Raw genomic sequence first — 25,263 nt, 5'->3', positions numbered from 1 at the left:
AGTTCACTGCGAACAACACATTAACCTACCAAAGGGAAAACCAATGACGTAACTAAGAGAACAAAGTTATTGGCAGAACAGGGCTAGGTCTAAAAAGACTGCATGCTTTGGTTTATTGTGCGGTTTCAACGAGTGTAGCACAAGGTATTGATTTTACAAGGCTTCATTATCGTTTTACATCTAGGGGTAGTTATCCAACGATTTTCTTTTAAAAGACCTACGGTCAAGTCGGTCATCTTTATACTGCTAGATTTTTGCATCTGCCTTTCAGTCGACTAGCCCACCTTCTTTGTAACATGCAGCCGTCCTCAATTGAATTCCGTTGCGAATGCACTAAGATGAAAATGAATTCATATCATTTGGTGAATGTTTTTGGTTGCTGGCAATTTACCGCACGACTGGACAGTGTCAACCTGGACAACATTAAAGTAAACCTCCCTACAAACTGTTGTTGAAGTTGGCACGGATTCTAAATATGGAAATGGACGCGTTTTACACAGACAAAATTGTTAACATGGATCGTTCAAATTCCTCTGTGTAAATGATACACGTTGTATGGACGAAACAAAAATGAAGGATAGAAACGTACTTATGTTAGGTATTACTGTTCATTTATCAATCATTACGGTAAATTATAATAAAATCTCTAGTAAGTCAGCTAAAAGGTACAATGACACCTGCCTGGTTCAACAGCTCACGCAGCACCAGTTCACTCCGAAGTTTTACTTGTATTCTCTCAGCAGGATCCGATGGTCGTTTGATGGTATTATTTTTGTCTTTTTAAAAGCGAACATGTATAGGCCTACCATGATACGATGGCAACCAACCGATTATCATCACTATGCACAGCTACCACATAGGCCTACTCCTCGGTACAAGGACTCTGACAGGAAAACGAGTGACTTTAATTCCACTGCCGATATACAGTATATTATGCACATATTCGCAATTTCTCCGTAATCATATAACATGAAAATGACAGACAGGGAAAATGACGTGGATTCTTATGCATATACGACGAACATTATTATACGAATAATTTATGAGTTGTGAGTGCATAGGGCACGAATATCGCACGAGGCGCGAGATGAGCCACTGGTCTATTCAACAAGGCGCGTAGCGCCGCGTTGAATAGACCAGTGGCGAATCTCGCGCCGAGTGCGGTATTACGTGCCCCAATGCACGAACAAAATCATAAATTATTCGTTTTATACAACACCTTGTCCACAATCACAATACAAAATTAGTGACCGCCCACTCAGGAAGGCCCAAAAATAAATGTAACAATTAGGCAGAGAATTGTAAACCACCCTGTGTACTGCTTTCAAACACTCGTCATGATTCGACCACACAGTCACAGGAATCACGAACTCCGCAGGGTCTATACCCATTCTACGCTAACGTTAGATCGAGTTAGGCCTGGCTGTTAGGTCGATCTGAGATGTCGGTAGATCTAGTAGTAGGTCTAGACTTTGTCTATTTCCGAAAATGATTTTGTATAAAAACACAGAAAAATAATCAAATTACGGTTTCTCAACTTGACATGAAGTCTTGATGTTGGGATCACTGTGGTCCACGTAGCAGATCAGAGTCAAAAGTAAAAACACAGCAGTACCGCTAGGTGTATACAGGCCGCGATACATGCAACTAGCTAGGTAAAGTAACTGCGCGTACACGTTAACGTTGCAGTACTCCGCCGCGCCTGGTCTGTGAGACTTACCGGCAGCGCAGCGCAGCCGGCCAGCAGCACGTACAATGTAGTTTGCTGGCGCTTTGCTACGGGTGTGAGCCACAGAACTCTGTGAGCGGCCATGCATTAGTAGCCCCCCGCGAAGCCGTGCTATAGTATACAAATAGTGAATGGTCACGAGTGCAATGGTACGAGATTTCGCACGAGGTGAAAGATAGAGGCGCTCTATTCAACGAGGCGAAGCCGAGTTGAATAGGGCGCCTCATCTTTCACCGAGTGCGAAATCTCGTTCCATTGCACGAGTAAAGACCATACACTATTTGATTTATACAACGTCCAAGTAGATCTTTTTGGTCTAAGTAGGCCTAGAAGTCTATATATGTATGAAAAATATAGCCATACTTACATGTGGATCCACTGCGATTCTCTTTCTGGCTTGTGCAATCAGGGCGTTTAGATACAGGTCGGTCCGGTCGTCACAGCCTAGCGCTCATACACGTACACTACCACTACGAAGGCCTACGTACGCGCATGCATGTACCGCACACGTACACTGCGCTAGCTGCATGCGATCCTCAATATGCAACACACAGTACACGCAGTACCGTACAATTTCTCGAACCGTGGAATAGAACGAAAAAATCGAACCAAGTTGCACGCAAAAATAGAACCAAAATTGCACGGCGCGCTGAATGGAGTACTTATTGAATATCACGTGACCAACAATCCTCCAATCAAATTACAAGGATCTACTTGGACGTTGTATAATACCTTCGAGCCGTGCTATAGGCCCATGCCAGGGGCCTATTGTATGGCTGTCACTCTCAATGAGTTTGATAGGTATTTTCTATTGAATGTCATGTGACATGTTCTTGGCCAATCACAATTCGACATCATTCTGAGGTGTTGTATAACAATCACTATTTTCCATCAGGCGCCCTTTGCCCATTTATTTCGTTACGTATCTGATGCATACATTTTATACGATAACGTAAATCATTATACACATTCTTTAATTATTCTCATTCATAATATCGGTCAACTTATTCATAAAGCATTACATTTATTTGGGCGAAGTAAATATTGTAGAACAATATGTAAATCAATACAAGATGAGCGAAATTCATCCTCACAGCCTGTAAAATCATTTAGAAACAAAAACAAACCATGTATGCTAGGAACCCTCCCCATGTCCAAGTTGACTAAAAGAATAGATACCAATAGAGATACCAATTTGCATCACGTACAAAAAGAACAATTACAAAGTGCTTTCGAGAAACAGTGATACCGGTCTATCAAATTATAATGTATACATAAATTTTCATTTGCTTTCACGGAATTCTTACTCTAAAGGACAAGTCCACCTTCATATACATGTGGATTGAGTGAATGCAGCAATATTAGTAGAACACATCGGTGAAAGTTTGGGGAAAATCGGACAATCCGTTCAAAAGTTATGAACTTTTAAATTATCTGCGTAGTCACTGCTGGATGAGAAGACTACTGCAGTGTATATGATGTCATGTGCGTACAACCACATAAAGAAAATAAAAAGAGAATTTCACAAAACTTTACTTTTTTAATAAAGTACACATTTCTTCGACTTGTTACTGACATATGTTAAGGGTAATATTATTCCCCTGCCTTCTGAAAGAGAGAAGGCAAGTGTTCTTTTGTTATGCGAGAAAAGTGAACATATGTTGAATTTTCTTTATTCTTTCTTTATATCGTTGTACTCATGTGACATCACAAGCTATATGTAGTAGTCTTCTCATCCAGCCTTGAGTGAGTAGAAACTTCAAAAATTCATAACTTTTGAACGGATTGTCCGGTTTTCCTCAAACTCTCAATGATGTATTCTACTGATATTGCTGCATTCACTCAACCCACATGTCTATGAAGGTGAACTTGTCCTTTAAATATCTTTGTGTAAAACGGATTAAGAAGAAATTATAGCATTCACTATGCATTTTTTTTCCAGAGCTGTAAGGACAAGGAACCGACTATTTATGACTTCATGTTCTGGAGAGTTGACAAGTGACTGATACATGTACATTAATTCAACAATTTGATTTACAAACCCATGGTGATATGATTCAAGTATTGTACAGCATCAGAGGACTATTGACGTCATCACCTCACCTCCTCTCAGTTACGTAATACTAGTAGACGTGAGCTTTGACCGACATCATTCCCTCTTGAAAATATGGCTCGTTTGCTCTTGGACCATTGTGCATGTACATGTACTAAATGCACCTGTCTTGCTTAAAGTTAGAGAAAAATTCTGTGACAGATGAACTTACATTTACAGAGAAGTTGCTTGTGCTAATTAATTGCACTAACTACACAATGATTGTCCTAATCTAATCGCCGAAAAAGGTACTCAGTCAGCGCAGTGTAATAAGATATTCAGTAATAAATCAAAATATCAAAAGATTTTCAGATTGCTTAAAGTCATTATTTACCTCACATGGATGAACCATCATGTAAAGCATAACGTGCTATTAGTATGTATGGACTTGCAAACACGTGTATCAAATCAATGCCCGTGTTGAGTCGGTCCGTCAGAAGGACAGTAAAATCTTATTGTTTACTTCGTGATGTGAAAATGTCATATATCATTTACACTTGGAATCCCTATTGGTATTACACACCCTCACCACTTTTGAACAATACATCGTTGCTTACTATTGAGTGCATATTATTGCTTGTCCTTTTCTTTTAACGGGAATGAAGTAACTTCCATACGCTACCGTTAGATGACAAGTTATCCTTTCATCTTAACATAATTACATGCATATTCCAATACTCGGAATTCCCTCCATGATTCTATGGTTATATTGTCTAGCTGTTAGTGATATTATGTGTTAGGAAGCCATGCATCGAATTTGAATGGAAGTCAACCGGTCTACCCCTTCACTCAAAACCAGCAAAAGGACTGGTTACTGCAGTACACCTTCACTCGATGTTTATTCAAGACGTTTGTCAAGTGAGTTCTTAAATCTTAACGAATGTCGTCATGTTCAGGAGACTTACATTGTACATCATTGGCCGCGGAAGGGGGGGGGCTGCAGCCCTCCCCTCACCCTCTTTGAGGGATCCATATTGACCCTGGTCAAATTACGATACACGTTACCCCTGACATCCTCCTCTTCTGGGATGGAAGCCCCTCCCCCCCCCCCCCCCCCCACACACACATAGTTTTTAGTTAGTCAGTTAGTTAGTTAGTTTAGTCATTAGTTTTGTTGTTGCTTTGTTCCCATGGGAACCAGATGATGATGGCACATGGAAAATTCACGGACATTTTGCAAATCACTCCTGTTTGTCTTTATGATTTAACGTTCTCCAAGCAGTTAAAAGGAGCTTAAAGAGCAGTCGAACTGCGAAGAATGTGATGAAAAGACCCGACATGAGACATCCGACCAGAAAGCTCAATACATCTATCAGATATCTCTTGATGAAATCCATGTGCACCAAGGGCAGTTGATATTGTTTGCCTCCATGGAATATAACGTGGTCAATCCAGAACGCTGCCCTGTCAGCAGGGGTCGTTGGGCGATCTCGAAACATTGCTGAAAGTCTTCTCACCGTGTGCGCGTACGTCGAATTCGTCGTCACAGCCTTCAGCGCTTCGAAGATTCGAGTCTCGCTCAACAATCCCTTGTCGATGGTGATGCCGATGCCGTGACTCGCCACTTTAGCACCAGTGTCATATTGGTCACCGTGAATGGGTATGACGACAATCGGGACAGCGTGGTACAAAGCCTCGTAGAATCCGTTGTTGCCTCCCTGATACAAGAACGCGCGTGTCTTCTCGTGTCCCAACAGATCGTTCTGAGGTAACCATGGCAACGTCATTACATTCGGCGGAAGAGTTATTCCGGATGGAATTGAGCGGAGTTGGAAGATGACTTTTTGAGGAAGACGCGCGAATGCATCTATGAAAGTTTTGACCACATCTGGAGGCACTGAGGTGAAGTAGGTTCCCATTGTACATACGATGACGCCATGTTCTCCGGAACTCTGCATAAAATCTTCCAACTCGTCAGACAGTGCAACTGCTGGCTTAGTTGTCAACCCGCCAACGGGAATTACGTTGGGCGGCAATGAACAAGGGAATTCCACAGAGAAATCGGAGTTAACTAAGAAGAGATCGCTTTGGTCGAAAAGATATTGCACGTCTTCTCCAGGTGATATGTTGTACTTCTCTTTCAGCCTATCATAAGGCTGGCGAAAATATATTCCAAATAAGCGTACAAAGACATAACTAATGGTATTCACTACGCGATCCATGAAGTTCATAGTATTTGACAATCCACTGAAAATTTCGGGCACGAAAGCCGGTGATTGCACGGCGCCGACGCCTTCGGTTATTGTGCATGGAGTGGAGACGGCAGACACGCCGACGTACGGTATGCCAAGCTTTCTGGCCATCAGTATAGGGCAAACCCAGCCGATGTCGTAGACGACCAAACTGTAGTTCGCCATCGCTAGTCGGTTCATCATGTCCTTGTCGCCGAGAATGGCGTCACAGTCTGCCGCTCGACCGTCTCGCATCACCTCGGCCAGAGTAAGCATCTGAGCAGATGCTGGCTCGAAGGCGCGTTCGTTGAAGGCGTTGAATTGCTTGTGCACTTCTTTCACAGGGATAGGATGACGAAATACTTCGAAATCAAACAGGTTGGCGTACTTTGCATCAGTAGTCCGATGTGCGTAGGCATTGCTGATGAAGAATGTGATGTTATGCCCCTTTTCCACCAAGCGCTCAGCCATTGCAGCGGCGCACAAAAAGTGACTGCCCTCCCCGAGCAGGGCGTTCATGAGAATTCGTTCGGCGCTGCCAAAACCTCCGAGCGATACGAACAACAGTAGGCTCGCTATCATCCTCAAAATTCCCGCCATAGCTTACTCAAAGAATATCGTTGAAGTCAGCTGCGATGACAAACTTATTGGTGCGTATTCCAACCTTAGTTCAGATGTTAATGAAAGTATCCAGCACTTTGAAGGAGAGTTCACAGTCGTATCCTGTCCCGAACCAGGTCAGCCCTCGCCCTTCCGCCTTCAAGTGCATGCTATACATTCCTCGGCACCAATGAAAGGCGATACTCCAATCAGAAACAGGTCTTCAGCTGGTGGTAACGCCGTTCTCAGAGTAGTCTCATTCAATGCCAAACACCGTGTGCATGCTGGTCAGTACAAAGGACAAGGTCTTTAGCGTCCGTAGCGTTAGTGCTTCTTCTGAAGCATGTCATCATATGACGTTAGCGACCCGATTGTTTGGTGAGAGAGTAATTCTCATTTCGGCTATTGTTTGACCAGCTCTGAAACTTTCTCATACGAGGTCAGGGCCGCGTAAGTAGGTCTATATAGCGACCACACTATACAAACACATTGCTGTGGAGTAAGTACCCTGAATGTTCCCGCAGCCTTTCTCGAAATTAACCAGTTCGGAGTTATAGCTCATGGTATAATTGGTACGAATGACCTTTACCTTTTTTCTTCAGTCGGTTAAGGGCGATTCACTCGTTTTCAGAGCTGCATAAAATGCGTGAGCTTTACGTAACAATTTATGGAATTTTATCAATCCTGTTTGCGCAGACCAGATGACCAGAATGATCCGTCCATTAACACGTGGGAAAGCATCCATTTCATTATTTTGCATTGAGTGTATTAACAATCTCTTTATATTGATATTGCCAAATAATACTTTTGCTGTCAGGTGGATATACTGGCAAGCAGCATTTACAAGGATGACATGAATGATCATTACATCACAGATACTTATCCAGTGAATTAAAAAACAACATATCTGTTGGTACGAATGACATTTTCTTTTTCTACTCACGCGCAAAATGGAACTGCGAACTGGCTTATTGTGGATCATTTCCTATTATTGTCCATTCTGCTGTAGTTGTTCAATTTGTTTGAGACTTCCCTGACGTAACATCACTTGAGTCTTGAAATGTATTGAACGTGTGAAGGTTGATGGAAGAGCTTTATAGTTGCGCAGTGTGGTTCTCTAAGATAGCCTACGAGATAATAGCTTTTTAAAATATTCATCAGGTACTGTCGACGTAGACAATCTTCATTGAATTAATATAGGGCAGCCCCACGTGGTTAATGAGAAAAGGATGGGTTTTACACGTGAATGGAGTCTTTGTAATTTGATTTGGGTTGCCATGCAAAGTTTGCAAAACCTCTATGAAATAAACCGTATCAAGTTCAAAGAGAATGTATGTAATCAGTATATAATGTGTGTGTATCTATGTGTGTGTGTGTGTATGTTTGTGTGTGTTGTACATGACGCACACTGCGTATCCATTATTCACATGCCAGCCTAACATAGATACGTCCAGGGAGGCTCACCTCCCTGATACGTCAGAGGGGTGTGTGAGAGACACCTCCTGGTTACGTAATGAACAAGTCTATAACAAAAGAACAGGTTCGCGATCAATTCTAGCCAAGCTAAGCATTGTCATCCAAATCAGTCATTATTTGTATTTCATTGGCAGTCTTTCCTCTTCATATGGGTGTGCCACATCTTGAAGAGAGAACGCTAGTTTTGTTATATTGTTGGTGTTGTTTTTCCCTTTCCCTTTCTTTATTTTCAGTTTCTCAAGCTATCTCATGCGAGCTGAATTTCTTTAAATATCAGTTATTTTACCGTGTTGTGCAAAATCCTCCCTATGCGCTGTATGCAGAAGCAAAACTTGTGTTCAACGTATACAAAGGGGATAAGAGAGACTAATTTTATTATATTTATCCTTAGCAATATTGGGCCGAGACGATAGTACGATTATTGAAAAATAAGGATATCGTACAGACGTGTTTCGAGATTAGCATTTTAACTTAGAGTAACTGTTGACGAAAGGATTGTTATCCATGGACCCACACTATTTGTATCATCTGCTAAAACTTGTCAATAAAGAGTCCTGGTTTGTTTATATAACTGAAGATCTATCTTCGAAAAAAAAAATATTATTGATGTTGTATCATGATACAGTCTATGACCCAAATATTGTCATGGGTCAGTATACTGAACGGTATGTGAGTCGATTGCTCAAGTTACAGATACGTGCAATACGCATCATATCAAATCCTTTACACTATGTGCTCATAATAATAACCTGCCCATTTCCTTCTTTAGAATTTTTGAATACACAAGTTTATGATGTGCATACTTTCAAAATTACTTTATGGTGCGTTTGGTCCCACATATTAACTCCTCCCTTCTTCTTTACGAGAATATTTCAATTTGAATGGGTCCATTCACAATAACTTCTCAAGATTGAATAAATCATACTCTTCCGACTATGATTTCCATCCCCTTAAAATACGTTCTCATGCTCAAAAGAAAAAAAGTTTTCTTCGGAGATCTTTTGATAGGGATGAAACATTACTTGTATAAGAACTAACCTATCATCAAATTTATTCAAGAAGAGAAATAATTTGTACCAATGTCATTCATTATAATTTACAATGATTCTGTCAGGTCAAATCGACGTGTTATCTTAAAATTTGTGCGTGTGTATAATAGTGTGTGTGTGCGCAATGTATAACATGTATCTCTATGGAAGAATCCGTTGTATATACAGTATGCCCAGCTTAATTTACGTATAAGGCAGTTAGCCTTTCTGTTGGGCCCTTGACAGTTGCATAATTCTCTCTTTTTTTTTCATCTTGTTCTCTGATGGGGTTGTGTGGTTTTTCAAATGTGCATTTGTTTTTAAGCCCTTCATTTCATGTTGCTTTTTGAAAGTGTTACATAAAATTATCTACAAAAATCCACCTTTGAACCGTTATGATTATTGATAAATCACCTCCTGCATGAATATCGCAGCACGAAATCAATAGATGATACTCAACAGGTGCATATAAGTCATTGGTGTATCAACGAAAAGATTGTTTGTGGTATATCGTGACAAGAGAGGTGTCGAATTGAACAGCGTATATTCCTATTGGAGTCACACACCCCTGGAATCAAATAAAATCTTCCTTGTTACGTGTTCTAAATCCCGTCAATTCCAGTTAAACCAGAATTTTTGTCCCCCCTTGCCCCACCTCAACATGTCATGCTTCAGCTACATCTTAAGAAATTGAAGTAAAAGGGTGTAGGAAATACATTAACACATTCAATAGAGGCGATCATTGATTTGAACCTGTTGCGAAAATCCCTTACGTTGTATTCTTTTCAAGCAGTTAATCCCATATATAAAGCCGCAGGACAACGAACCTTTCCATCACTTGTCTGTGTCCTTACGGTAGTGAATCATTAACCTCATCACGAGCGTATAATAGTTTAAAGACTCCATAGCTATTACATCTGACAACCTTGCTTTTTGGTAACTATAAGTTGAGCCACTTTGTAACCAGTGTCCGTGCACTCTGCCTCGACAAAAAGTAAACGATTTAAGGAGTCCCTCCCCGATACTATTGTATAACAGTTTTATCCTCCTAACCAAGGGTGTAGCTGTATAAGTTTACAAGCAAAATATTACAATCATTTCTTTTCGTTCCTGTTTATTCATATTGTTAATGAATGCTTTGTGATTACATTGTACATGTATACACAAAACGCATACTATAGTATGCGCGATGACGCACAATCAAAAAAGGGGATTATTGGTGCAGGTAAAGCCACTATTTTCCTCACATAGTAACAGAATGAGACATATCAAACTACCATACTTATCAATTAGACAGGTCCAGGGTTTTTGCGATGCTGGCCCCCTTGAGAAGCGACCAGAGTTCAGAATGTAAAGTTCGTAACATATTGACACTTGGGTTAGGCAACATTCTTATCTCGCATGTTGGAAAAAAAAATTCCTTGGATGTCTTAAACACATAAGAGAGTCACAAAGTCCTTGTTTGTACATGTATTTGCCTTCAATAATCTCATCAGTAGCGACAGTAAACCACTTCAATAAAACGAGGACGGGATACGCTGTTTTATTATGACAAAATGTAAACGGAGCTATTGATGGCAGACCTCGCCCTGTCTGTGCTTTACGTCATTTCAAACATTCTCCTGTGAATGGGACAGAATTACATAAAAACATGTATCTTGCGGTCCAACGATATGTCCAAATGAACTTCACAAAATTACATATCAGCCTTTCTTCTTTAAGGTGTTGGATTAGTGCAGAAATACGACGACTATCCACAAGAAAATGTATCTACATTTAGCCCTGAGAAAAATTAGTGTGAGAAATAGGCCATTTTCTTTTTGACCTGTTGATGAATGCTTAAACACAGTGAAGGAGGAGAATTCTACCTCGTATTCATTATCAGCTTCTCAGATGACTGTGACACAACGGTGCATGTAGACCTATAGATATAGTCAGGCAGTAAAAATCGAGCAATATCTACAGTACTGGCGTAATTGCGGGGGAGGGGGCAAGGGAGAGGGGTGGGATGTGTGGGGAAGGGGAGGGGCGATGGGGGCGGTCGTCCCCACCCCCACCCAAGATTTGGAATGCGAAAAGGGGAAAATAAAGTTGCGTGTATACATGTGAAGCCGCCGCCTTTAACCTTTTCCAAAATAAGATTATATACATTTGGGCTATACGAAGAAGATATATATATATATATATATATATATATATATATATATATATATATATAAGATGACGAAGTAGCGTGGTAATGCATTTCAGTCCAACAGTGCTATTTATTCAGACCAAATTTTCGACGAATACATTCGTCTTCCTCAGGGTCGACAATGACAATTCTGAAAGTAAACAAGATGACTCTATTCTCTATATAATAATAGAGTCATCTTGTTTACTTTCAGAATTGTCATTGTCGACCCTGAGGAAGACAAATGTATTCGTCGAAAATTTGGTCTGAATAAATAGCACTGTTGGACTGAAATGCATTACCACGCTACTTCGTCATCTTTTCTGTACTGGTACCAAAACGCGGACTACAAGTATCATATATATATATATATATATATATATATATATATATATATATATATATATAATTCAATATATAGGTATACATTGGATGTAAAAAAAAATGCATTCTGGAGGAAATATCATATAATGAACAAATCATGTCCTTGCTTAAACCTTTTCCTTCACTCTGTCTCTCATTCTATTCCTCCCTGCACGAAGATTGCCTGAAATTTAAAAAAAAAAGATAATAAGGCAGTTCTATCCAGTATCCAGAGTTACTCTACGTTTCTAACCCAAATGTGGAAATCATAATTATCATGCATATAATCGAAATCGCAGTGGTTTTGTAAACCATAAGTGAGTGGTAAAGTATCTAGGTTGCTTCTTACGAAATGTCAAAACTAATGACTAATTTCAGGCACGTGTCACTGCTACTGTCCAGATCGTTGGATTTTAATTCTAAATATGCCAAAGCTCCCTCGTGTTGGAGGATAACAACACCCCTCCAGCACCCTCGACACCCCCTTCGGCCCACCTCCATAAACGTATATAGGACACTGCAAAGACGCAGAACGGATTAAGAGGTGACGGATACCACGATTTAGCCATTCACATTGTCCCTGAATATCAACTTTTCTTACTATCTTACTTTAAAAAAAAATGCAAAAAATGCCACCCAAAATGTGCACTAAATTGTTGAATCTCGACTCTTAAAATGCAAAAGTACCCTCGGTGGTGAGAGACACCCCCTCCGACACCCTCTCCATTCGGACCACTTCCATATACTCACTACACGGCGAAGACGCACACGCTGATCAAAGAAGCCACATACACCACAAAATTAGTCCTTCACATTGTCCCTACATTATACTCGTTCAATTTCTTCCTCTTCTTGACTTAAAAAAAAATCCATCGAAGCTGAAATCGAATTCTAACAATGCAAAAACTCTCCCTGTGGCTTACTCGCGAGCTTCCCTTCCACCCCCGAAAAAAAAAGATATATTGAACATACCCCCCCCCCCCGAAATAAAAAAGTACTTACGGCAACGAATGTATACCCGATTATATTCATTTTCTGGCTCTATTTTCCCGCGTGAAGGTTTAATCATTTCGCCTTCCATGCCCCCCCCCCCCCCTCAACTCCCTACATTGAATCTCGTGTTCATGCTATGTCTGCATGATTGCTTATCTATAGCAGACGGTGTTCAGGATATTCATTTCAAGAATCAATACTAGAAATTTATTTGAATTATATATTATTCTTGTTTTGTTACAATATCTGTATCGAAATACTGCTACCTTAATTGTTTACGCCAAGATGACTGTTCCAAGTCGATAAAACACGCCAAAAACATGCACCAAATTGCACCATTAACAACATCAGCGTGTAAAAAGTTGCAATTCTGGGAGGGGGAACCCCTTCACATTCCTCCCCCCCCCCCCCCCCCCCCACACCCCGCTCGTTCGAGCTCGGTCCCTTCTCTTTACCTCGCATATTGTTACCACCGCCTCTTTAAATCCTGGCTACGCCATTGATCTACAGTTGATGTTCGATATAATGTTTGAGAAGTATACGTGATCATTCCTGCTTTCTTATTCGAAGTTGCCGTAAACTATTGATGTGATAAGTGCATTACCCATTGTGAGTATACAACACAATATTCCACTGCTATGTATTACACTCTATCTCTTTCTCTCCCTCTCTTTCTCTCACATCTTTCCCCCTCTCTCTTCCATATATGTTTACATCCAAACTTCACTTTGACTTTGCAATCGGAAGTCTCGCCTTCATAAAGGGATGGTACAGCTTTGATTTAGATGGGGGCTGCAGGTTTCCAACTTGTGTGTGTGTGTGTGTGTGTGTGTGTGTGTGTGTGTGTGTGAAATAATGAGAAACCTCTTATGTAAAAGAACATGGAATTCTCACAGGAATTCAAATCTTATTTGGTGAAAATTATGGCTGAGATAATATATACCAAAAAAAAATCTAAAATGTGACAGTCCACGACTTTTATTAGGATCTCTTTGTTTATACCTTATTTTGGATATCTCAGTAATTTCAAAACCGATTTTCATCAGATGAACTTTCAATTCCCCGTAGAATTGTAAGCTCTTTAACATTTCATAGAGTGGTTTTTTTTCAATGTTATATCGCAAAACGTTAAAAGCTGAATCCTCACCTAACCAATACTATACCATCCCTTTAACACCTTACATGTTGGAGATTTACACGCCACAACTTGATTTGACACAATGTTTGAATTTGTATTCTAAACCCTGTACAATTTGAACCTGATGCACTAACTGCTAATAAATAATTGTGCACGAATCTACCAAATGTGAGATTGCGCTTTTGGATTTGCCAATAATGGTTGGGGATTTTGACAGTGAATATAATAAATCGGTTAAAATATTGTAAATGTATAGTGATGATAATAATCATACGCACTTGTCCTTGGTCCTGCTCTGTCGAAAGGAAATCAACGATCAAAGTGCTCTTTTTTTGGGGGGGGGCAGTGTTCATAATCATAATTGAATACTGTGCTGCTCATGACATGCAGCAAGCCTCTGTTTGCATGGCAATCTTCTGTTTTGGTCTCTTGCTCAATGAAACGTTCGTTATTAAAATAGATTTGGTGAGACTTTTGCTCGTGACACGTTTATTATTAGATTGGTTGAGCCTTTTACTCGTGACTCGTATAATATTCGAAGAGGCTCGAGATAAGGCTAACCAAGTAAACTTGAGTTTATAAAAAAAGTTATAATTTTTATCGATTTATTATATGTAAAATAATTATATTATAAAGATAAAGGCGTAAATATTCATATTTGAATGACGCGCCTCAAATACAAAAACAACAACAACAACAACAGTTGTCCTTTCAATTCCGTTCGTGCTGCGTTTCGCCGACCCCTGACCTTCAGGAGAAATGGTTGTTTAGCCTGCTCCATTTCCAAAGTTGACAATGTGGCCCAAGGATCGGGGGTTAATCGGTTACCAAAAGACCCTACAATGGTACAGGAGATACGCACTTTCTTAAGCCAGTGTGTAGAATAACATCATAATAATATAGAAGAACGTGCCAACAGCTCTTTCCATGAATCTCGACACGCAGTGAAAAAAGAAAGAAGGAGAAAAAAATACGACGTTGACACTTAGGAACTGAGGAAATGCAAAACGAAAGAGCCGAGGAGAAAAAAAAAAGCGAACGGATATGAATCATAGCAATACCATATAGAGTAAAATAAAATGGTTGATAAGAGCAGCAGAATGGTGCGCAACTAATCAATGCAAAAACAAACAAACAAGCAAACAAACAAACAAACAATCAAACAAACAAACAAACAAACAAACCCCACCTTTAAAACAAAAGAAACACACAAGCGAAAGAAATGGAGGTAAGCTGTGCGACACAGCTACAAGTACGTGTGTGATTTAATAATTGCAAATAGGTAGAATGCATGTGAATGCATGCATCACAACATGTAACCCTTAATCCTCCGTTTGCCAAGCTGCCGCACAGAAACATTTTTGCAGTATTCATACTACAGTGCACTCCCGCAATAACGAAGTCCTCGGAACTGGCAGTCTTCTTCCGTTATACCGAAATTTCGTTATAACCGAAGAGTAAAGTACATAAAAATAAATAGATGATAATTTGGGGTCTGAATTTCTCTTCGTTGTAATGAGAATTTCGTTAAAACCCTGTTCGTTATGTAAATGGTTTTAAATTCACTGTGCTGTGCTACACATAGTGAGGACTCGAAGACGAAACGCGAAAAACGAGGGCTACAACACAGGATTACTTGCGAATTCAAATATCGATTGTGGAATCACTACAGTGTCAACCACATAAAATTATTCTTAACGACATGATCACCTTTTATTCATGATTTTGGTATCATTGCACATTATCTCTCCCCTTTGTGTCCGCTAAAAAGAATGATAATAAACTATCCCCCCTCCACCCCCCCCCAAAAAAAAAAATAGCACAATACAATGATGGGAAGAACGTACAGAGGAAATATTTGAAACTATCATAGAACATGAATAAAACAGAGCAGTTATTATCCGTAACAATCATACATGTTATATTGCGAAGAATAATTGTGCGTCGGAACGGGGATTAGGTATTGCGAGGGCTTCCATCGAGCAAGAATCAGAATATCTAATATTGCATATTGTGAGATATATCGTGACCAAGGTAAGGGGTTGGGAAAAAAAAAAACACCGTCGCGTATTTTGTTCTCCATTTTTTTTTTTCGAAGTATGCGGCCAGAACAGGTGAACTTGAGAGCAGTGTGGGTGTCGTGCGTCAGACAAGGGATATATTCCTGAGCCAAAGGCTCTGGGATATTCAATAGTAACACGCCATCTTGCGGCTGATTTATTACAGATCCCATTACAAGCATAATCGTTTGTCAGACAGTGAACATGATGACTTAACTCCATTCTCGTTTTGTCTCCATGATTGTGTATGTTCTTGATCTCACGCACTTTCCTGTTACAGGGGCGGATCCAGGAATTCTGTAAAGGGGGGGGGGGTGGCGTGACTAATATTTTTGGTGGCACTTCCGGGTTTCATTCCATTTTTTTTCTTTTTATTTCTTTTGTTTTTCACGAAAAATAAAGGGGGCGTGCGCCGGTTACGCCCCCCTCTGGATCCGCCACTGATTTTATCCCCCTTAGACACAAGAACGATACATCGAGGTGTAATGCGCCACATAAATGTGGATGAAGTCGTGAACAGATAAGGAACATCTAACGAACACATTATTGCATAATGCGTATGCTAGTTTAGAAAAAAAAATACAGACAAGAATCTAATAATAATGTGGCAGCGTAACATTCACACAAACGCAGGAGATTGCCGATCGACAGTATGCCCATATTTTTCGTATTTTTGTGATCCAGCCAATCAGCACACAGTAAGTATGTGTACCAGTGAGTTGATACAGATGTTGCCTTTGTAAGCAACATGAAATTATGGAGTAAAATGTACCTCCATGTCGTATTGCCCTTCCAAGATAGAAAAGACGTTGACATGTATCATACAACTGCATAACGTTCATAACCTTAGTGACAAGTCAAATCTCATCCAACAGCGACGGGGAGAAAATAACTCAAACAGACGTGTCTCTGACTTAATAATAGAAACAGGATGTCGATTGATCTATTGTCTTTGACTTAATCCTGGCACATGTAATAAGAGGTTATTCTTAGGACGGTTGCGTTCCTTTTTGAGCCCTTCACAGTTAATGCAGCACAATTAAATCGGGTATCAACGTATTCCTAGAAATTAGGCTAGAAATTCAATAAATTTGAGACATATTTTAGCTGCTAAAGAGTGCAACGTTGTTGGCTCCGGTGCACTTCAACGCCTTGATAGCCAGTACTGCCCTGCGGTTACTTCCAATGTCCATTGGGACATGAAATTCTCCACTCGGAGACTGCGTCGCAATCATCGTCGGTGCCGCCGGTAGCGATCGCGGTCGTACCTCTACCAGCGCATTCCCGTCGGCGAAGCAACTCCGTCGGTGCTGTCGCACGACCTGCAGGTCGTCTAGAATCTCCCGCGTTATTTTGACGATATCCTCCGTAGTCGCGTTTTGCGTTGTCATGGGAACTATTGGTGGTTGCTGCAGCATAGCAACAGGAGTGCTGGTGTTGCACAGAGTAATGATTTGCGGTGTCCCAGCAGGATAGACCGTGCCTGAGGATTGTTCGTACACATGGACGACTGGAGATTCGTCACAACGAACCAATGTCAACCCAGAACAAAATTTCTGCTTCGGGATTTGAGTGGCATCCGGCTCTTTAGGCAGGTTTGATGAAAGACAGATGGTTGAGTCATGTCGGTCTAGACAGACCTCATTATACAGACAGGTTGATGAGTTGACTGGCTCTGACAATGACCTCGGTTGACTACAGATTAGTCCAGAAACGTTCCTGTTTGCATCAGATGTCATACATTGAAGTGACTCTGGTATACTAGATGACAACCTTGTCACGATCGCATCCATCACTTCTTGTTTCTTCTCAGTCATATCTTTTGGAGGTCCTTTAACCTTTGGTTCCATGTCTACTTTCTTGAGAAGAGAAACATTCAAATCTTGCTTTTTTAGACGAGAGTCGGGATTTGAATTGCCATGATTGATTACGTGCTTAGAAATCATTTTTATTCCTGCATGATCTGAGAAAGTCGAGACTTCATTTAAAGTAGGGTTGATAGTTCTGGAGCACTGGTCGTTTCCAGAAGAACTGGTGGCTTCGATATTGCTGTTGTTACAGTTTGATGCAGTAAAGTTAGTGTCGGTGGACGAGATACTGGCGCCAGAATCATCAGATGTGGAAGGGACGCGAGTATTATCATCGACAAAATATCGTCCCGGTTCCGTGCTGCCTTTGCCAACCACTGTCGGACCGCTCCGACAACCGCGAATGGTTGACGAGTTCAATGGCGCCCTCTGCGGTGATGCGCTATGTGACTTCACTTTTCCAAGCGGTTGGCAACTTTGCCTGGAAGTTGACGCTGTAAACGAACCCAAAAGACAAGTAACAACAATCATTATTCACTTGATATTGTTATATTTTGTTCTAAGCTATCAAAAACTGCAGTTTGGTATCATACGATGTAATTCTGCATATACAAATCATATTATTCACCATTTGCCGATATCATATTGCATCACAAAAAAAGAAGGAAAATGTATCGCTTTTTTAATTTGCTGTTGGTTATTTTTTGGAAACAATATCCGCTGCATGGTTTAAATTTGAAGGGGGACATAATGTACATACCTTTACAGGAAAAGCTATCCGGTGTGATGCCCTGCTCAGCGTAACGGCGCTTGAGGGCGCGAAGCACGTTTGGTTCCCCGATAGCAAGTATCAGCCTCGCGGCTTCTCTCGATCGCTCTAAGGACGATTCGTTGAAGACATCGAGTAACGACCGATAGCAGAGCATTGCCTCTTCAGGGTTCGTTGTGTTTTTGGCGAGCAGTGTGCAGAGTCTCGATATATCGGCCTAACAAATCAGAAATGTAATGAAAAAGAACTGGTTCGGTTGGTTTTGTGAATTTATTTTCATTTTTGTCTCTCTATTCTTTCTACGAAGTGGAAGAAACAATCTTCGACAAAAATACATACAGACACATTTGATATGAAATGCAATAACTAAATGAATACATAAACAAATAAATAATTAATCAGATAAGTAGACAAATAAACAGACAAATAAATAAATACATGTGTCACTTAAAAACCGTGCCTTCATTTTCGAGGGCCGGGAATAGGGCCTGCTCAGTATGTGATGTATAGGCTTGAGAGGATTACAGACAATTTGAATAATCGAAACGAATGTAAAAGTTTGTGTAATACACAAAGGGCTGTCCAGTGATGGTCAATAGTGGTGGAAAGGGGTTATTCGAAAGCAGCGCCAATTGCTTAGCAAAGCACGTGATGTTTGTTATTCTGATGGTTCGGTATTCCGAAAGTGAATTAATTCGTATGGTTCGATATTTCGAAGGTTGGTCATTCCGAAACCCGGGTCCGAAACACACAAATTCCCTGTAACTATACACTGGATGTCCTATAATACGAAAATTAAATTAGATTTCTTTATCAGAAAATGCAAATGAGGTTGGTTACTCCAAAGATTGGATTACGAAGGTTCATTGATCCGATAATGAAATAAGGTTCTTATTATGAAAATTAATAGAATTGGCGTACTGACTTACGGAACTACGCACCTTATAGCTAACTTTCTTTTCAGATTAACAAACCTTCGGAATATCGATCCTCTTTTTTTTTCTGATTAACAAAAAACTTCGGAATAACAAACCTCATTTCTTATTCATAGTATTCCACCATATAACTATACTCAATCATCATAAAGCATTATACATGTAATTAGAATTGATATCATAATCTATGAGTGAATCATAATTAATTTTGATTAACCCAAAGTTCCCTCTCTCTCTCTCTCCCTCCCTCTCTTTCACACTCGCACTCACTTCCAATTATTATGGGGATAAAGTCAGGGGCCACGGAAACGGGGGGGGGGGGGGTAGGGCTCTAAAAACACAAACAACCGCTATCCCATATTTTTGATTGTCAAAAAAACAGCCCCCACCCCCACCCCCACCCCCCAGCCCCACCCCCATTTTGGGGCTTGTCAAAAAGAAAAAGGAAGGAAAAGAGAGACGGGAGAACAACATAATCATTGAGCTTGCCCCCCCCCCCCCCTCCTCCGCCACACACACACACACACACACTGAAAAACGTTCCGCGACCCCTGAAAGTGAGACTCACGTACAAACCTAGTAGGAGTGACGTCAGGGATCACTCCAAAATCATCGAGTGATCCCTGACGTCACTCCAAAATGAGTGAAAATGAGCATTTCCACTCAAAATTCACTCCAATTTCACTCGAAATTCACTCTTTTTTGTATTCACTCTTTTTAGAGTGAAAATTTTCACTCGATTTTTTTTAGAGAGTAAAGCTGCCGAAACTGATTATTAACAGTGGCGAGCCACTGGAGTATGTTGGTTCAATGTTTTAAACGCCAAATTACAGTAGGATCATGGGGCTATAGCTCGATGGTAGGATCTAAATTTATCTTGTCATAGATGCCCTATGTACAGCTCTTAATTTGCGCTCTTATTTGATGTTTACTGAATAGCACGCTGACGTTGTCACATCTCCTATACTATATCATTTTTATTTGAAACATTTAGTCACCAAGTTAACCTCCGACATTTTTACACATCAGAAACACATAAAACAATACCCATCAGGCTGTAGTTGGATTACTAATAATTTACATAAACTAATAAAAGATTTAACTTATATATACAAAAAGTGTATTGCAAGGCCCTCTGAGAGGTTAGCTTTTTTAGATCATTTTTTTTCATCTTTTTTAGTCATTTCATCTCGATTTCGATTTTCTTAAGATCTCTGCTCTCGATCACTATACAGATATTGGGGTGTCGACAACGCTCTTGAAAAGCACTATTTTTTGTACTTAATGATTAGCGCCTTTAATAATAGTCTGCAGAGACGTCGAAATCTGATGCAATAAATCCCCAAAATTATACTCACCATGACGTGCTGATATAGCTTCTCGTGCCTGAAAAGGTCGTTCTTTGAGTTCTGTGCACGTGTATCAAGACCGGAATACCAGCACGAGTTTTTCATATTTGAAAGAACTCCCGTTTCTCTTCTTTCTGCGGCCACACAATACCCTCAGAAGTCAGTGGCGCCAAATGAAGTTTCTCCTAACTTGCCAGCACACGTCATTACAAGCAGGCAAGCGCGCATTTCAAATAACCCGCGCTTTTTCTATCAACCCTGGCGCATAGTGCTGCGCATGCACTTTAGGACGCAATGCGCAAACCATGACACACCCTTTTTACTTTTGATATAATCAAAATTTTGTATATCAGTGGAGAGGAATATATTTCCATTCTTCTTCTTCTTCTAGAGTTCTGATTAAGTCTGCCTCCTTCATCAATAGGCTGAAGATTCTTGCAGACTGCGCTATTTACATTGTGGCCGACGGAGCCGTGGGGGCCGTGGGGGCCGTGGGGGCTCGGGCCCCTACACTTTTTGTGCATCATACAAATAAAAGGAATACATGAGGTGTCATCACTTTGGGCCCCCACACTTTTTTTTTTTACCCGGAAGTACGTAAAATGGCACTAAATAGAAATAGATAGAGATCTTGAAGTGTGAGCGCGGTAAGGTTATGTTTTTCCACTTAAGACCTTTTCAGCTGAAGAAACCGGAAGTGGAAGGGGAGAGATGAGCTGACGACCTTTTTTTTTTTCTTTCTTTTTGCTTGTCAGCTGAAAAAAAACCCGGAAGTGAAAGGGGAGAGATGAGCTGAGGACCCCCCCCCCCTTTTTTTTTTTTCTTTTTTGCTTGTCAGCTGAAGAAACCCAGAAGTGGAAGCTTGTTATCTCATGAAACCCGGAAGTGGGACCCCACACTTTTGAAAACGCTCCGCCGGCCCTGATACAGTTTATTTACAGATATTTACAAGCGCATAAAAATTTTGAAGAAAAACAACTAGGCCTAGCCACTGCGTTCAATCGTTAGTCCGTTTTAGAATGATTCCACAGATGGCGCTGAAACAATTTCTGACGACAGGGAATTTCAATTCCTTACAGTTCTTGGAAAGAATTACCTCTGGTTGTGCCTCATTTTACATAATGATTACACTTTGATGGAGGATAAAGTTATTTTTTTATTTTGTTGCAAATTTTCTTAGTTTGGAACTATAAAATTCGTTGGAAGTGAGGGAACTGTGGTTGGAAGCTTCTCACGCAAGGCAGATTTAGCATTTTCAACGATTGAATTTCAACAATTTTGGTGCCCCTGTGATGGCTAAACTGACATTTGAACAATGCTCGATCAAAATTGATAAGCAAGAACATTTTTCGCATCTCGGATATATACGCTTTTAAGGACAAAAATGACCCCCCCCCCCCCCCCCCCCATTTAGGCCCCTTTTTTCAGGAGGGGGAAAGGGCACTTGCTCCCTCCTGGAATCGACGCCCCATGCATACGTGGCAGGGCGGATCCAAGAATTCTGTAAAGGGGGGGGGGGGCGCAACTAATCGTTCTGGTGCCATTTCTGGGGTTCATTTCATTTTTTTCTTTTTATTTCTTTTGTTTTAACGATAAATAAAGGGGGGCGTGCGCCTCTTGCGCCTCCTTCTGGATCCGTCACTGCGTGGGAGCTTTTGCAGTTTTAAAATTCATATGAAAATCACTCTCAAAAGCATTTTTTTTTTTGATGAATTTGGGAATGTACTTTCCCCTCGCCATGCCTTTTTTAAAATTCATGTTTCATATTCCACATTTCGTACAAGTTTTATATTCCATTTGATTTGAAGCAGAAACGATTTTCACACAATGGTCTGTCTGAACCAATAATGCACAAATGTATAAGGACATAATATTATAATTAACGTGTAATATGAGGAACCCACTAAAAAGCAAAGCTTGTAGGATGTGGGCTCCAAAATATAACATAGGGTTTTAAAATTGTATATCAAAGTCAGAAGTGACGTAACATGCAGAATTCAAGATATCGAGAATATTAATGTTTACGGGATGTACAAAGTATAGTATGTTTATGTTTAACTTATAGTATAAATGCTAAGAAAAATAGCAAGTGGATGAAACTGATGAGGTCATCCTAGCGAGGCATCATTTGAGTATATGCAAAAAAAAATTCAAGCGATTACGGCAAAATAATTAAACATAGGATTTTAGAAAATTGGCTTTGAGATTTTTCTTAAAGGAGCTTAAAGAACTTGAGTGCAACCGATCCGAATCTAACTCATTCCAGAAAGAAGGGCCGGTAGACGTAATTGTCTTAAGGGCTAAAACTGTACGAACAGGGAAAAAATAATAGGATTCACTGTGTCTTGTAGGGTAAGTATGAATATCACTGTTTTTCACAAACATTGAGGAAAATATACTAGGAAGGTCACCAATATTCAACTTATTCAATTATTATTTTTATTTTTTTTTGCATATCCATCAAGTGCTCTGAAAAGAAAAATAGAAGAAAAATTAGTTAAACCTATGGAATGTTTCTATAGATATTCGTTTCATGGCCGCAAAGTGATGTTGAGGGTAATCATGAATCAACACAAATCAACATACACATTGTATTTCACGGCACCCTAACTAAGTCTATGGGAAAGAATCGAGTGGTGTCCTATATCACCCAAATTGTGTACCAAATCGTAGATTTAAGTATGATGATGCAAAATCTATACCTCACATGGCCTCTGAGGGGGAAACCCCTTCCATTGTTAGAGGGTGTACCTATGGTAAGGGGTTTCCCCCTCCGAGGCCATGTGAGGTAGATTTTGCATTATCACACTTAAATTTACGATTTGGTACACAATTTGGGTGATATATTAGGACAGTTTTCTATCAAAATGTCAACTTTTCCATATTTTTGGAAATTTGGGGAGGGCAACTGCTCTGCTCCTCCCCCCCCCCCCCCTCCGCATATTATGTGGGTATTATAAGCACTATTCTTTTTTTTTTTTGTCTCAAGAAGACAGTTTTATATAAAGGCATGATGATAAGTTTTCTTCCGCTTAAAGTATTTGTAATCACGTATTTAATCTATAGATAGTGGAAGACTTTAGGATCATGTGTGCATATAATAAAATAATAAATGCTTCAGAGAAGAAACATGCGGTTGGAAGCTTTCTGGGAAACTTGATGAATTTTACTTTTGTTTTTGTATTTCCAGGTTTCTGATGGTGTGATGATTGCGTGGTTTCTGGCATTGTTGCTGCTGTTACGCGTCTTTTGTTTGTTGTCTGTATGTTTGTTTGTATGTCTATTTGTCTGTTTGTATTGTATCCGGCATTGGTGATAGCGCCACTGCTTCTGTGTTACAGGCCTACTAGACCATGAAAAAAAAAATCGACTTTAAACCTTCTTGAAAAAAAACAAGTCAAAGGATTGCATGTAATCATGCTGTGACTCCGTGCCACAAGGTAATAGGCCTACAGTGTACAAGTGCTTATAACTACGAAATGTATATATGTAGCAGTATTTTTTTTCATGGCCCAAACTACAATAGAAATGATAAAACAATTTAGTTCTTTCAGGTGCAATTTGACATATTTAAGCCCTATGTTTTGTTGAAAACTGTGATTTTATGCAATTATTTCTTCACAAATTAAAGCACAGTGCCTAATAAACATTCTATATAGGTCACACCTGCCCACGGAAAGGTATATAGGACAAAGAAAACATACGATGCACCATAACACAACTGACAAAGGCACAAAAAGATAAGGCGTATATAGGCCTGACAAACAAACATGATACCATGTTTGATAAGCTTTCTAGGACACAAATATGAAATACAAGTATTTTGTAACCTATATAACACCAAAAAGTATTAATTCTGATATCTCAATCAATAATTTACTCTTGTAGGCCCTAAAATTACCAAATTTGCGACCAATAAATTTATTTTTAGTTATTATTGAATTATTTGTAATTCTTTTATCAATATCATTATCATTATTGCTATCATTATTATAATAATTGTTGTGTACAGGGCCTATAGGCCTATATTTTGATATGTTTGATTACGGTAGGTCTTACTTGCATTATTTTGCTGGTTGACCCTCACTTTAAGCTTGCCTCCTCATTGGTACACCTTTTTGAGGGCTTTTTAGGGCTCGGTACCCCCCCCCCCCCTTCCCCTTGCTATAGCTGTTGCTATTTCACTCTTTTCCTATCTTTATCCCTCTGTTGTTCCTTATCTTGTTTGATGTTGCCTTCCTATATTCATCCTTTTCCTTCAGTGGTTTCCCCCTTGATCCTCCTGATAGTATATTACTGACCCGCTCATCTGCCTTTTGTCTGTCCGCCCTCCTATGCCTTTGTCTGTCTACCCTCCTGCTCTAATCCCCCTCTCTTTACCTGTTGGGCTCCTTGCCCATGACCTCCTACCGAACCCTATCCTTTTGTTCTTTGCTGTTGTCTGTGTCCCTAGCCTGTCCCTGACTGTTATGTTCTTGTTCAATTCAATTCAATTCAATTTATTTCACACACCATTCTCATGTGTCACAAACCCCCTGTGGGGACAAGTACATTGCTTAGTATAAATTACAAAAAATTG

General features: G+C 40.0%; 1 protein-coding gene across 1 annotated transcript; it reads right to left on the bottom strand.

Moving 5' to 3' along the window:
• Nucleotides 1-4,885: 4,885 nt before the first annotated feature.
• Nucleotides 4,886-6,742, bottom strand: LOC139724004 (UDP-glucuronosyltransferase 2B33-like). Its single transcript, XM_071635203.1, has one exon. It carries the CDS (start codon nucleotides 6,590-6,592, stop codon nucleotides 5,003-5,005), a length of 1,590 nt encoding a protein of 529 aa, XP_071491304.1. The 5' UTR covers nucleotides 6,593-6,742; the 3' UTR covers nucleotides 4,886-5,002.
• Between the last annotated feature and the right edge of the window lie 18,521 nt (nucleotides 6,743-25,263).

The sequence above is a fragment of the Diadema antillarum genome, unplaced genomic scaffold (genome assembly GCF_040938485.1).
Source record: "Diadema antillarum isolate AM-2024a unplaced genomic scaffold, OU_Dant_1.0 scf00000205, whole genome shotgun sequence".
Classification (NCBI taxonomy): domain Eukaryota; kingdom Metazoa; phylum Echinodermata; class Echinoidea; order Diadematoida; family Diadematidae; genus Diadema; species Diadema antillarum.
This window is presented reverse-complemented; position numbering and strand designations above follow the sequence as displayed.